Source organism: Lolium perenne, chromosome 1 (assembly GCF_019359855.2).
Source record: "Lolium perenne isolate Kyuss_39 chromosome 1, Kyuss_2.0, whole genome shotgun sequence".
Taxonomy (NCBI): Eukaryota; Viridiplantae; Streptophyta; class Magnoliopsida; order Poales; family Poaceae; genus Lolium; species Lolium perenne.
In genome coordinates, this window is record NC_067244.2 from 187,906,668 (window position 1) to 187,920,775 (window position 14,108).

Sequence of the window (14,108 nt, forward strand, 5' to 3'; positions counted from 1 at the left end):
TATAGAGGGTGGTTGGCAATGGCAATAATGGTAGTGAAAACGGTAGCCAAATCGCCCTCTTTGGCATGAAGAGAGGAACTAATATGGCTCCCAATTCAAGATCGGCAGAGGCGGCGACTCTTTGGTTCGTGAAAAATGGTGAAATACACGATGAAGCGTTTTTGTTAGGTATATATGTACATAGGTTGGACTGTTGATGTTGTTGGAGTTTTATAGGTTCCATGTGCCTATTGGTTGAGGCCTAGGTCTGGTGCCACACACCCCCTACAAGTCCCTGTTTCCTGTTGATCATCTCCAGTACATAATGCTTCATGGTATTTTCCTTTTTTATTTCACATGCTATTTTCCCGAAAAAGACAGTCAAAATATTTGATGAAAACAACATTTGTTCAGGTAGTTTCAATCCAATTTTCCAAGAATATGAACAAAAAAACCTAAGTGAATTGATTGGAAAAGTAGATACATATCCACTTTCTTTGTATCTCAATAAAATATATCTATAGAACGGAAGAATGCACGTTTCTTTAGCAAAATATGGGATCCTAGTGACTCCTTACACTATGCATGTTCAGGTTTGATATGTACCACATTTAGTTTTTATTTAAAGATGGAATTTATGTTCTATGGACAATTGTATGTTTGTGTTGGTGTATGGTACATTGGCTCTGGATGTCTATCGTCAAGAAAAAGGTAAAATTTAATTCTCTTATATGTTACTTAGCATCACTGTTGGGGAACGTTCTACACAAAACATTTTTTTACGATACTCAAATAAACCAAGATCACTATCGAGGTGCAAGAAATGAGATCATACCCTCGTCGCATCACCACAGAGGTGCCTTTTTGGATTATGTCATCGGACTTCTGCAGAAATGAGATGATGTGTTTTCTCCACACAAATATCAGCACGATCGTGTGCTGATGTAGAAGGCGCTTCCAAGGTATCCACGTGTTCCGCTGTATCGTAACGGCTTCGTCGTGCGATCAATCACATCAATAACGTGGGGGATAACTTGATATAGATATGAAGCCTCCGCGATTATCATATATATTGGATATAAACATCAATAATGAAATAGTATAGTATGGTATATCCGGCTCTGGAGTGCATAAGCTCCCTCCATCCAAAAAGTTCCAACGAAAATTTCCGCATGTACATCTCGTTATGTGTGTTTGTACAGTTTCACGAAAAAACGACATTTTTAATGGTTGATGTAAAAAAGGACAAAACAGGTCTCACAAAAAGCTTTATTTTTAGCACCAATATTTTTTAATTTTTATGCAACTCAAACGACAAATCAATTTTTCATGGAAAGATTTTATGCGCACGTAGCATGTGAGCTATACTTGAGATTTTTTCTTTGGAAGTTTTAACATTTTAAAATATATTAAATATGCATTTCAAAAAAGGGAGCATATTTACCCAAGAGCTAAAACATCACTCAGTATAGGATAATATAGTATCTATAAAAAATTCAATTCGGCTACTAGAAGCTTGAGAAGAGGTCCCACTGATCCTTCGTAGCCCCTCTCGCAACATGCACGTCGTGTTGACGAGCGGACCGTAGCTCGGACCATACAAAGTTTCACGAGATAGTTTTGCTACTAGGAAAATATATAGTTAATTGTGATCAACAATGATTAACCTAAAATAAATAAATATTGCAAAGCTTTGCGTTTGTCTCAGGGTCTTCTATGTTCCTCATCCCTACTTTGACATCCAAACCTGAGTCTCTTGAAACCGTGTTTGTCTCAAGGTCTTCTATGTTTCTCGTCCCTACTTTGACATCCAAACCCGAGTCTCTTGAAATCTGGAGAGGTGACCCGTCCATGCTTCCATCCCCTTCATATCCGGCTCACATCCCTACTGTTCATGATTTAAGGTAGATACATGTCGATTTAGCCTAGATTTGTGCCTATTTGGCTCCTCATTTTGCCACATCAAAATGCCTGGACTGAACTGCAGAAGCTACTTGTTCAAGCGGGTGCCCTCGTAGCTGTGATTTGGGCATGGGTGTTTTGTATGCACGGGAGAGCCATTTGTCCCCACACTAGGCCCTGCGTGGCATTAGTTTATCCGCAGTAGAGAGAGGATGAACAATCTGAACTATATCAACGACAATAGCGATGTGGAATCTGTGAACATGTTGAGGATGATTTTTTTCCTTCAACCAACTCTCGAACACATTAAGAGGTAGGCGGTTGCTCAGGGACATCATCCACACCTGTATCGAAGAGCAAGTAGCTATGTTCCTTCATGTTATTGGGCACAACAAAACGATATGACTCATCCATATCATATGGAGGAGATCGACTAAGACAGTTTCTAGTAATTCAAGGAAGTCATCTATGCTATTGAAGAACTGAGAGGAGAGATGATCAAGCCTGCATCTTCCAGCATTCCCAACAAGATTGCTGAAAGTCACCGCTGGTTTCCATATTTTAAGGTGAGCAACACTTTGTGCAACCGAGTTTACACATTTGTGCATCATTTTTGAGGGTGAACCTTGTGCTCTTCACTTTTGTGCAGGAAAAATGCCTTACATTTGTTCATGTTCATGTCATCATTGTGTTGGGACCATTGATGGTACTCATATCACAGCGGAAGTGTCAGGAAGTCAGTCCCTTGCTTATAGAGGTAGAAAGCATTACATCACCCAGAATGTGCTTGCCGTTGTGGAATTCGATATGAAGTTCACATATGTACTTGCTGGGTGGGAAGGACCAGCCCATGATGCTGCTATTCTGGCTGACAACTTGGAGAGAACTGATGTCCTAAAGGTCCCATGAGGGTAAGTTCTACCTTGCTGATGAAGGCTATGCTTGCCCCTGGTTTTCTGCCACCCTTCAGGTCTACAAGGTACCACCTCAATGAGTTCTCTGCAAGGATCTACCTCAAGAATATCAAGGAACTCTTCAACCTTAGACACTCTAGCCTCAGGGTCACCGCCGAGAGGGCATTTGTAGCTCTGAAGAACACATTTAAGATCCTTGACGAGAAGCCTTTCCACACCTTCTCCACCCAGGTTAAGCTAGTTCTAGCTTGTTGCATTATGCATAACTAGATCTTAGGCTGGGGGTTGATTCGTTCTTCCCGGACGAGGATGACGTCCAGCCTGACGAGCTTGATGTTGGCCATGGTGTTGCTGCCATCGATAACGCGACCTGGAAGAACTAGAGGCAGGAGTGTGCAGACGTTATGTGGGCTGACAGAGGCCATACCAGGATGTGAAGAAGACGAGAAGCATTTCTGTGATGTGTCATGTGTTATGAACTACTCTCGGTTGTGTGTATGACTCGACTAGTCGTGCGCTCTAAATTACCATTCGTGCTTAGTTAGGGCTTAACTTGTTGTGTTAAACCTATTTGGAAGTAGCTAGGACTGAACGACGTTATAATAGTCATGCTTGTCAGTTTGATTCGTTGTTATGGTGCCTCTTGGCTCGAATTGATGAGGGGCAATGTCACCACTTGGGAGAAGTGATAACTAGAACTTCTTCATGTAGATTAGCAATTAGACCAACATGCGTAGTTCCAGTGGCGAAACTTCAAGAAAAATATTGGGCGGGCCAAGCTAAAAGGAGAGCCAAAAAAATCGAAATTATAAGGCATATATTCAATGAATGGATCATAATATAGTTAAATATCTGCTTAGATACATACACATATTCAATAGTGTGCGACTATACTGTGTTTGTATGGTGAAAAATGGAGCAGGGGAATGCTTGCAGCAGGAAAATGGAGCAGGCAAAGGAGGTATGCCGAGCTGACCGTAGCTAGGTGCCTAGCTGCTTGGCTGCCAGCGGTTGCGGACTTAGCACCATCGCCGCTCACCGTGAAGCCATCCGTACTCGCTGCTGGACGGTCGTTGCTCACCAGATCGAGTCTGCCGTTCAATTGTTGGCTCACGGCGGCTGCCCTAAACGAGCTCATACGCCGCACGGCCGAAGTGATGAACTGAATCGGTAGCAAATGAACTGCGTCTCACGTTAACTGGGCTGAGATAATACATGTTTGTCATTATACGGAGTATAATTTTTCGTTGCACTCCAGAGCAGGGCGGGCCATGGCCCGGTTTTGACCTCACTAAGATCCGCCAGTGCGTAGTTCACACGCACATTGCAACTTAGTTGGCAACCAAACAAGACGCACAAACAAGCTGATTTTTTTTAGGAACCAAACAAACTCCCATTTAGATATATAGACTTGGCTCAGTTAAACATGACTTTGCGGAGAAAATCTCGGCTGGTGCAGGAAAATGCTGTGACCAACCAATCAGGCTCCTTGCGTTTTCGCAATAGATCAAACCACAAAGGCCCGTTTTGTGACGAGGAATTTTATGCAGAAGGGCAACTCATCAAGTGCCAAAAGAAAACGGAGGCAAGAAATGAAACACAAAGTAAAAGAGGACAAATCATCAACTGCCAAAAAAACAGACACAAAATGTAAAGCCACAAAGTAAAAGAGGGCAAAAAATCAAAGTAAGCAGAGGCAAAAATAAAAAAAACTCCCCTTTTGCAATAGACTCTTGAGTCACACTCTCCTCCCAGTGTCTCTGCCCATCTCCAGAAACTCCGATCTCTGGCAATGTCGCTCCACCAGCGGCCGCACCAGAAGCCGCCGGGCGGCGACTCCCTCCCCATCTCCACCGCCGCAGCCAACGCAGACCTTCCTTCCCGGCCATTCCCCCTCCTCACGCTCCCCTACCTCTTCTCCCTTCTCGCGCTCCTCCTCCTCCTCGCCCTCCTCTTCCCCTGGGGGCCGCCCCGCCACGCCGCCCCGGCCTCCCCGTGGCGCTCCTACACGCTCCAGGACGCCGCAGCCTTCGCCGCGGCGGCCGGCAACGGCACCATCATCCTCGCCGCCGTCTCCGGGCCCTACCTCCCCTTCCTCTCCAACTGGCTCATCAGCGTCCGCCGCGCCGGCCGCGCCGACCAAGTGCTCGTCATCGCCGAGGACTACGAGACCCTCGAGCGCATCAATGCCGCCTGGCCAGGCCACGCCGTCCTCGTGCCGCCCGCGCCCGACGCCCAGGCCGCTCACAAGTTCGGATCCCAGGTGAGGGCGAAATTTCAGCTTTAACCACGAGCTGTTCGATGAAATGTCCATGTGCGTGACCGCGCGCCTGCACGGTGTGTGAATGTGTGCAGGGGTTCTTCAACTTCACCTCGCGGCGGCCGCGTCACCTGCTGCAGATTCTTGAGCTGGGGTACGCCGTCATGTACAACGACGTCGACATGGTCTGGCTTGCCGACCCGTTTCCATACATCGTCGGCACTCATGACGTGTACTTCATGGACGATATGACTGAGGTATGTATAATTGCTGTGTTTGTCACTGTGGCTGTTGGAACAGTATCTGATGCTGTCGGGATTGTTCGGTGCAGGTGAAGCCCCTAGATCATTCACATGCTCTGCCGCCGCCAGGTAAGAAGGGGCGGCCATACATTTGCAGCTGTATGATCTACCTGCAGCCAACAGAAGGGGCAAAGCTGTTGCTGAGGAAGTGGATCGAGGAGCTCAAGGAGCAGCCCTGGTCCAAGAAAGTGAAATCAAATGATCAGCCAGCATTCAACTGGGCTTTGCTAAAGACTGTCGGCCAGGTTAGAGGCATCCAAGTATTTTATTTGAACTTTGTTTTGTTGCATTTGGCTGAACTGTTCGAATGCATTTTTGTTTGAACAAACTAGTGGCATTGAGTTAACTGGTCAATGGGGTCAGGGCAGCTTAGAATGTAAATTTGTTTTGATATATGCTTTGTGGTCTAAGTCAGTTGAAGAACCAAGGAATTCAAATCTTGAGATCAGTTTTGACTAATGTACAGCTTGTCTACATATGAAAAGTTTGAACACATTTGTGTTTTAACACTCATAGTTGTGAGTTAATTATTCATACATCATGAATTAGTACAACAAAAATGGCAACTACATCATGAACATACTTTATTTCTTGTGGCATGCAAGTATTGAAATTTATTTGTTGCATTTGTTAAACTGAGTGTATGCATTTATTTCTTTGCTTGAACAAATGTGGCATGAGGTTGGTCAATGCGTTCAGGGCTGCTTAAAATTTGAATCGGTTTTGGTGTATGCTTTGTAGTCTAAGCCAGTTTATAACTCCCTAAGCCAGTCAAGATTGGTTTAAATTTTGTTTATTGTGCAAGTTCATGATACTGAAGTGTAAAGATAAGAGTTTGAGTCAGATGTCATGCATAGGATTTTGTACCAAATCTTCCGAGGACGCGCACAGGAAGCAGGCAGTAATCAGGCTATTGTCCTGGTGGGACACTGTTCAAAATGTCAGATATCACACTCATATTGGTTTGGACTGAAAAGAGTGATATGACCAAAATATGAGTTGGTATTCAGTATCGGTAACCAACAGAAATCACAATATTGGCCGATATATCAGCAGGTAAAGACAATATTTAGTACTCCCTCTGTCCCAAATTAACCGACTCAACTTTTTCTAAACACGTGTGTATCTGGACAAAACTGAGTCAGTTAATTTGGAGCAGAGGGAATATTTAGAACCAGTCCCACTCTGAACTCCCTAGGCTGGTAGGGAACGCTTTTTAAAATCGTATTGTGCAAGGTTAGGAGACTAGGATATAAGAGTTAGTTTATCATTCGTATATACAACAAAATTATAACTTCACCATGAAAGACACCAAATAGATTAATCTTTTGAACTTGGAAGCAGAGTGTAAATGTTTATCTCTGCATGGTAAATTAGTTAACGTTTATCTTTGACTTGTTGAGGCTTTAGATATTTGTTCCTCTTCAAATTTATTCCACTTTATTTGATCTCCGGCCTGATCAGCTCTTATCTCCATCTGAAACATTGTCTAAAATCCATTCATTCTTCGTGGTATGTATATTGCAGATTTTAGTAGCATAGTGGCCCCTAAACTCTAATATGCTGTTCTTGAATGCTACTTCGAGTTCTTGGTCTCATGTGCTTATGAAACAATACCATATTATGCTGGACTGGAGTAACTGTTTGAGCGCGATCTTGCTTTTAGCTTCTAAGCCACAGTTTGTAGTCGCTAAACTGTGTTGTCTACTTGTATTATATTTTATTGTGCTGTGCTGTGTTGTGATGTGCTTATCGTGTAATTTGCTGTTGAAATTTAGCCACAAAAGTTGGCAGAAGCGGATGAAACAAACACTAAATTGTGCAAAATCTGGTTGGTCGACAAACATGATTACCATAATCGACCACAATGTCAAACGCGCCTTAAGTTGTCTTCAGTGTGGACTTTAATATAGTACATGCATTGGTTATACTAAGCTTTGCAGTGTTTAATATGTAATTGTTCAATAATAACCTTTCTAAGGGAGCAAGTAAAAGGAAATTCATAACTGCTATGTCATATTGTCACTAACGATTACAAACTTTCTTAAATATATCATATTTATTGATAACTTCTATGTCATTTATGATTACAAACTTTCTGTAAATATATCATATTTACTGGGTTTTTTATCAATATCCTTGCTGCATTTAAGTTTTTAGTTTACGTTCTGGGAATATCTTCTGGGGGCCTTTTATGGACAGAAACAAAGGCATGGTACACGACAAAGTGTTCTATTCTGTTTTCCAGAATATTTTTGTGGATTGTTATCTCCAAGCATATGTCCTTTGTAAAAGTACTAATATAAGATATGCTTGCAGGTGGATGTGTACCTACTACCCCAATCTGCTTTTCCAACTGGAGGTCTATATTTCAAGAATAAAACATGGGTCAAGGAGACGAAGGGCAAACATGTCATTATACATAACAACTACATAACAGGGTTTGAGAAGAAGATAAAACGCTTCCGCGATCATAAGCTCTGGCTGGTGGATGAACACAGTGACGAGTCACCGCTTGGTAAACTATGAACAAGCTGTAATGGCTAAAGCACATCTCTCCTTGCTACAGCGCCTCAATTTTGTAGCCGGTATTTGACTGGCAGGGGCTGCTGAACCAGATGTTGGATGATTTTCTGTCAACCACATGGAATGCAGCAACTGAATGCTATATCTAAAATCTGAAGACTCGGTTTGTACATCAAGATCCCCTCGGGATTTACCTTTACTGGTGTAGTTTGTCTTTAGAAACACACTTGTAACGAAAATGGCTGGTTTGAGGAGATTAGGCAGGAAGGAGGAGGTAATGTAGCTACGCATATTGTGCACATCCATTGATTCGTTCACTTTATCTGTATAGCATAGTAGTTTTGTGAGGATGTATCATTATTAATGGAAAGCAGTGTATCATTGTTTACTCTTGGTCTTTTTACAAATGTTATTGCTTGTCATTAATTTCAAATACATGTCCATTGAGTGTCTTGTATCTTCAATTTGCATTCGCAGTCTGATGATGATACGCTTTTCTGATCATTTGCGGAATATGGCATCTATCTGTCTCTTTGTGAAATCTGTTTGAAATGCCAAGCTCATATTGAACACTGGAATGTCTTCCGATCTGAGCGGTATTGAAATGTATTTTCTATGTAATTTCTATATTGTTTCCTGGCTCTAGAAAGGCACTGGAACTTCATTTGTCCACTTTCACAAGGAACGTGCGTTACGTGCCAAAATGAGGTTGCGAGTTCCTATCATTGAACATTCTTATCTTTTCGGTATGTCGCACGCCTGCAATTACATTAGTGGAATCCCAAGCTAGCGTCGGCGGAAGCCAGGGCGGCTACTGTTGTAGGACCCTTTCCTTGATGCCTCCCAGCTTTGCTTTCCGTAGGAGCAACGCTGTTGCCTTGGCCTCACACTAAGAACACCGGTGGAGCAACGTCTCACAGATATATGCTACCCCTGCCTCCGTGCCTGCATGTGCACACAAATCCATCTTTCTTCTTTCTCGTCGTCACAGGAAAACCAACCCAGCCATCTCTGCGTCGAAATGGGTCAGGTCGTCGCCAAGGCGAACCAAGGTATGATGAACACTACCGGCGCATGCCCAAGAAAATCTTGGGCAAATCATCTCTTCAAATGCATGCTAGTTTGGTTTGGTTTGGTTTATATCCATTGTTGCATTGCAAGATGGCACTATATTTTGTAATAACTCGTACGCCTAGATAGCTAGACTCTGTTTGTAACGCGGGAACCTCACTTGACTCCCCTGGAAATTCAACTACCGCCGTGAAATTCCTTCGAGTGAGGTCCAAGTTATTGAACGGAGATTTTAGCACGGGTAATGTTTATGGCAGGTGCCGAGCAGGCGACGCAGAAGACCGTCAAGGACGGGAAGGTTGTGCCTAAACCTAGTGAGGCCAAGGAGCTCATCAATTTTATGGGAAAAAACTACGAGACTAAAGTCCAGAGCGCAAAAACCTTCGACGAATTCTACCATGCCATTTACGAACTCATCGAGTAAGCTTTCATCTCACAACCTGGAGAACAACGTTCTGCAGTACCGTTTTATCAGCCTCAAAAATATTTATTTCAGAGAGTAGTACAAATTTGTATTATAGTTGCATTATTAGATACATGCACGAATTCTCATGTGATTCCTTAGGTTTTCTGGATAAAATGTGCATCCATGAGTATAAACAGGTAGATTAGCTGGGTCATATTCGTACCATGCCGTTGATTGAAGCCTCACTGAGAAGTTTAAATGTATAGAAACAACTCGATCTTTATTACCTAAAAAACAGGATCTTCATGCTTCAGCAACGGTTGTTTTTACCTAATACTAATCTATACCTGTTGTTTTAATTCCTTCAGAATGTTCTGTGAAGAACGGGGGCAGTTGCAGTACAAGATGCCATCGAAAAAGAGACTTGAGGATGCGTACAAGGTTAGATATACCCTTTTTAGGATGAAGTTCCTCTGTTTTCATTGGCATAGCTTCCCAACAGAGTTTGGCATCTTTCTTTCTTTTCGAATCTTTCGTAACGGCATCGTACTAGATGGCATGACAACGAGGGCAAGCAATGCATCATCACATGGAGCAAGTGATCACCTTGACTAAGTCCGTCTCTGCAGTACCATTTTCTCCCATTGCACAACCATGTTGAAAGTTACCAAGAAATCTCGTCCGGAGGGACGTGCACCCATGCAGTTTGTAGAAATTCCTAATAAACTCGAAGACAATAGCGAAGCAATCATGCCAAGGAAGTTTATGGGCAATGTCCCGTGTACAACAGATATGACCAGTGATAAAAAATGTCCTAGTAATGAAGGAGCACTGATTTGGTTTTCCCTCTGGTGCAGGCCGTTCACCCCAACGGTACAGCAAACCTGAGCAAGACGGACTTCATGAAGATCACCGAAAATATCATCACGATGGACAGCTTCACTTTCGGCAAGGCCGCCCTCGACGTGCTGGTGGTCCTCTTCGGTGCCCCAGTGTGCGCGCTCCTCGCCAAGAGGATCATCCCGGGCCTCAAGTCCTTCTCCGACGACATGGTCATTCCTTTGGCCACCTCTGGCGCCGTTGTGTACCTTGCCAAGACCAACAAGCTATGAGCAGGCACAGTGACAAAATTGTTACTGTACTGCTAGCCACAGAACAAATAATGTGTCGACTCTCGAATAGAAGCGAACTAACGATACAATTCTCTGGTGGTTCAGTTGTGTTCAGATTTGTAAAATTTGTAAAGATGTATAGTATTAAAACTTGATGTGACATTCCTGTGCTCTTCATGTAACACTCTCCAAGTATAATTCTGCGACTGTAACTCAAATTCAGAAATATTCAGAAACCAATTCAGATTGGGGCTTTCAGAGCAAATCCCCTTCTTGGCAACCGATCGCTCGAGCGAGCGGATCTTGTCGGCGCGGAGCGCTCGCGCGGACGCGCGAAGGCAATTCCCTTTTCGCCGCGTCACGCGTGTCACGCTCGTTTCTATTTTTGGTAACCGATCGACTTTCCCTTTTCGGCCCGTCGTTTTCGAATTATTTCGAATCGATTTGGTGTTCGCCTCCTTCCGCCCGTTATCCTCTCTCCCCTGTTCTCGTCCCATTCAGCCCTGACGGAGAGGGCGACGGCGACGGCGACGGCGGAGTCGACGCTCCGATTCCTCGTGGCTAGTGCGCGACCTAGATTTCTCCTGCCGTCGCTTCACTAGCAAGCTCCAGTCGAGTTCGGCGCTGTAAGGTTAGTATTCCAACTGGATCTAGTGGGGAGATCTAGGTCTCGCCGGCCGGTTTGTTTGTCCGGCGAGGGATTGTTTTCCACCGTGGATTTATTTTCTGATGGGTTTTTTGTTTGTCTGGCGATGGATTGTTCCGGCGAGGGTTTGTCTTTTTGGGTGGATTTTGTTCTCCGCCTAGGTTCCTGATCCGTCCCTCGGTTCACAAACCTCTGTTATCTGGGTCTCGTCGGCCGGTATTGTTTTGTGCGGCGAGGGATTGTTCCACCTTGGATTATTTTTCTGATGGGATTTTTGGTTTTGTCCGGCGAGGGATTGTTCCGGCGAGGGTTTTTTTTTGGGTGTGTTTTGTTCTTCGCCTAGGTTCCTGCTTCGTACCTCGTTTTTTCACAAATCTCTGTTATGGGATCGGCTGTAAATTGCGTTTTCACTATTTCAATGTTCATTGTAGTCCGATTTTTGGCCTGTTGCACTGCTTTTTGTCCACAATTTCTATGGTAATTGTAGCAGGAGAAAGCAGAGATCATGCGACTTGTTTTCTAGGTGTTCACAAATCCCTGTTATGGGGTTTGTTTTATCAACCCACTTATTCACTTTTCATCAACTAATATCTCAACGTTTAACCAATATATACATTCTGAAGTTACCAACCTCTTTTTTTCCCTGTTATGGTAATTGATTTTACTAAGAGTTTTTCTCATTATCATGGCATCTGTTTTTGTATTGCAGCGTTGTTGTTTCCATGGCGGGCAGCAAGAAACAAGGTGGTGATCATCTAGGTGTTCGCAAAATGCCCAATGCTAGTGAGCGCGCTAGGAATCGGGCCTCTCCTCTTCCTGTTGTCAGGTTATATGAACATCTAAGTTCTGATCAGAAGAACTCGATTGGGGATATGGATCTTGGTTCAATGCTTGACATCAAGTGCCATGTTCTTCACAATCCATTGATAAGCTGGCTCGCTCCTTTGTATGATAGTCATTCCCGAGAGTTTGTCATTCAAGGGCGTGGTAGAATCCCTCTCAATGCTGATTCCATTTACCGCACACTCGGTCTTCCGCGGGGGGATATTCCTGTTGTGTATGCAATGGATTCTGTCATAGAGGCTCGTCTAGGTCCTTTGTTATTTCCTGGCCATAGCAGCACGCCGAAGATTACTGGTGTGTTCACAATGCTGTCAGAGATGACTCAGTATGATGACATTTTCAAGCAAGTTTGGATGATGTACCTTGTTTGTACTTTGCTTGCACCAACAACGTCTAACAAAGTCAGCAACAGATGTTATCCTATACTGGTATATGTGTTATCCTATAGTTTTTTAAAAAATCATTCAATTTTTTTATCAATATATGTGAACAATCATTTTTTACGCGGTGTTTACATTATTTTTTTGTAGGACAACATTAGCAATGTCAGGAACATGAACCTTTGTCAGTTTGTGTGCGACAGATTGCATGATGAGCTTTGTACTGGGAAGCCTTCTGGAGGCTGCCTGTTCCATATTCAGTTACTGTATGTTGACTCTTTGGATATTAGCTCTCTTAACCTTGACCTTCCAGATGGTAGATTTGTTGCTAATATATGGTCAAAGAAAGATGTTGATACTGTGCTTGATGCTGACTTGAAAAGGGATGGATCTGGTTATGGGAATCTCGAGGTTAGTTAATCTTTTTTGTGTTTCTCATGTTATGACATGAACTTTTGTGGTCGATTTTGTGCAAGCTGATGCATTTTTTGTTTTTGTCTTGTCACTAATATCAGTTGAAGCCACACCTTGCTATAAATTTCAACTTGTTTGGAGGTGCAGCTAGCTTTGAAAGATGGGTTGAAACCAATACTGCACCTAACTGCCCGAAAAATGTATGATACAGTGATAAGTTTTTAATTTTTAGTTTTTTGTTTTTCAATTTTGTATGGTACCATTACATTTTTTTAGTATATCTCTTTTTTTAAAATGAATTTTAACCTTTTTCATTTTTTGTGTGTTGTTTTTTGATGTAGCGTAAAGACAAGGTTTCTAGATTAATGGGTGAGTTTGCGTCTGGTCTCACTGGTCTAATGAGTAAGCTTGTGCAAGGTTTGACTGAGGTTGATGATGACGAAGTTGTGTATACTGCAAAATCTGATATGACATTACGCTCTCAAATCGTTGCCTCTCGTTCATCGCATGATGGAGGTGCTGCAAACACAACCTCTCCTATTGCGCAATCAACTTATGATCGTCCTGATAAGATTGTAGGGAAATCACCAATACGCCGTCTGAAGAATGTGCCTTGCAACCAAAGTGCTGATGCTACAGATGTTGGGGGGGATGTGCCTTGCAAGCAGATTGCTGATGTTACAGATGTCGGAGGGGATGTCCTTTGCAACCAGAGTGCTGATGCTACAGATGTCGGAGGGGCTATTACTGCTGATCCATTGAATGTTGTTGATTCCGTTTCATCACCTGTCTCTGAGCAAACTAATGTTCTGGCCGAGGCCCGTGTTGTTGAGCAAACTCGTGTTACCAGGTCTGCTGCAAAAGCCGCTTGTGGTGCCAAAGCGCCATGTCAAACTGATAAGGTACCTGTTGTCAACTTCAGTGACAATATGTCTGACGGCGAGAGTTATCATTCTGGCAATGACAGTGATTATGTTGATGAAGCCGTTGCTGATCGCTTTGTTATTCAAAGCAGACGTCATGTGGATGGAGGTGAGCTTGGTGATACCGTGTTGTCGGAATGTGCAGGAGTGCCAAGCCAGACAACTCTTTCTGGTGTTGCGACAGTTGTTCCCGGTGTTTCTCCTGAACTGGTTTCCACCAGTGTACCCATGGATATTGATTGTGCTGTTGCGGAACCATCTGATGCTGATGCTCTAGTACGTTTTATGGAAACTGATATCACTGTTGCATCAGCAGAGAATAGGATTGTGTTTCAGGGTCTTGAAAATCTTGCAGAAACTGCTGCTATGCATATTGATGGTGTTGTTGATGAGCGAGATTTAGATATTGGGAAGCAAGTTTTATCTGAAA

General features: G+C 43.3%; 2 protein-coding genes across 2 annotated transcripts; both read left to right on the forward strand.

The window, feature by feature from the left end:
* Positions 1 to 4,528: 4,528 nt before the first annotated feature.
* On the forward strand, positions 4,529 to 8,271 carry LOC127316111 (UDP-D-xylose:L-fucose alpha-1,3-D-xylosyltransferase MGP4). The gene is made up of 4 exons (XM_051346538.2): positions 4,529 to 5,058; positions 5,151 to 5,312; positions 5,387 to 5,602; positions 7,677 to 8,271. The coding sequence occupies exons 1-4, from the start codon at positions 4,588 to 4,590 to the stop codon at positions 7,884 to 7,886; spliced, it is 1,059 nt and encodes a 352-aa protein (XP_051202498.1). The 5' UTR covers positions 4,529 to 4,587; the 3' UTR covers positions 7,887 to 8,271.
* A 511-nt stretch (positions 8,272 to 8,782) lies between these two features.
* Positions 8,783 to 10,716, forward strand: LOC139831138 (uncharacterized). The gene is made up of 4 exons (XM_071820482.1): positions 8,783 to 8,935; positions 9,212 to 9,374; positions 9,729 to 9,801; positions 10,218 to 10,716. Exons 1-4 carry the CDS (start codon positions 8,833 to 8,835, stop codon positions 10,470 to 10,472), a joined length of 594 nt encoding a protein of 197 aa, XP_071676583.1. The 5' UTR covers positions 8,783 to 8,832; the 3' UTR covers positions 10,473 to 10,716.
* Positions 10,717 to 14,108: the final 3,392 nt, after the last annotated feature.

What these genes read in the sequence shown, in the direction of transcription:
- LOC127316111 (XM_051346538.2), top strand. Translation starts at nt 4,588, where the DNA reads ATGTCGCTCCACCAGCGGCCGCACCAGAAGCCGCCGGGCGGCGACTCC. An exon ending in CTCACAAGTTCGGATCCCAG is followed by an intron (nt 5,059 to 5,150) that starts GTGAGGGCGAAA and finishes GAATGTGTGCAG; the next exon opens with GGGTTCTTCAACTTCACCTC. An exon ending in TGCTAAAGACTGTCGGCCAG is followed by an intron (nt 5,603 to 7,676) that starts GTTAGAGGCATC and finishes ATATGCTTGCAG; the next exon opens with GTGGATGTGTACCTACTACC.
- LOC139831138 (XM_071820482.1), top strand. Translation starts at nt 8,833, where the DNA reads ATGTGCACACAAATCCATCTTTCTTCTTTCTCGTCGTCACAGGAAAAC. An exon ending in CGTCGCCAAGGCGAACCAAG is followed by an intron (nt 8,936 to 9,211) that starts GTATGATGAACA and finishes TGTTTATGGCAG; the next exon opens with GTGCCGAGCAGGCGACGCAG. An exon ending in GACTTGAGGATGCGTACAAG is followed by an intron (nt 9,802 to 10,217) that starts GTTAGATATACC and finishes CCTCTGGTGCAG; the next exon opens with GCCGTTCACCCCAACGGTAC.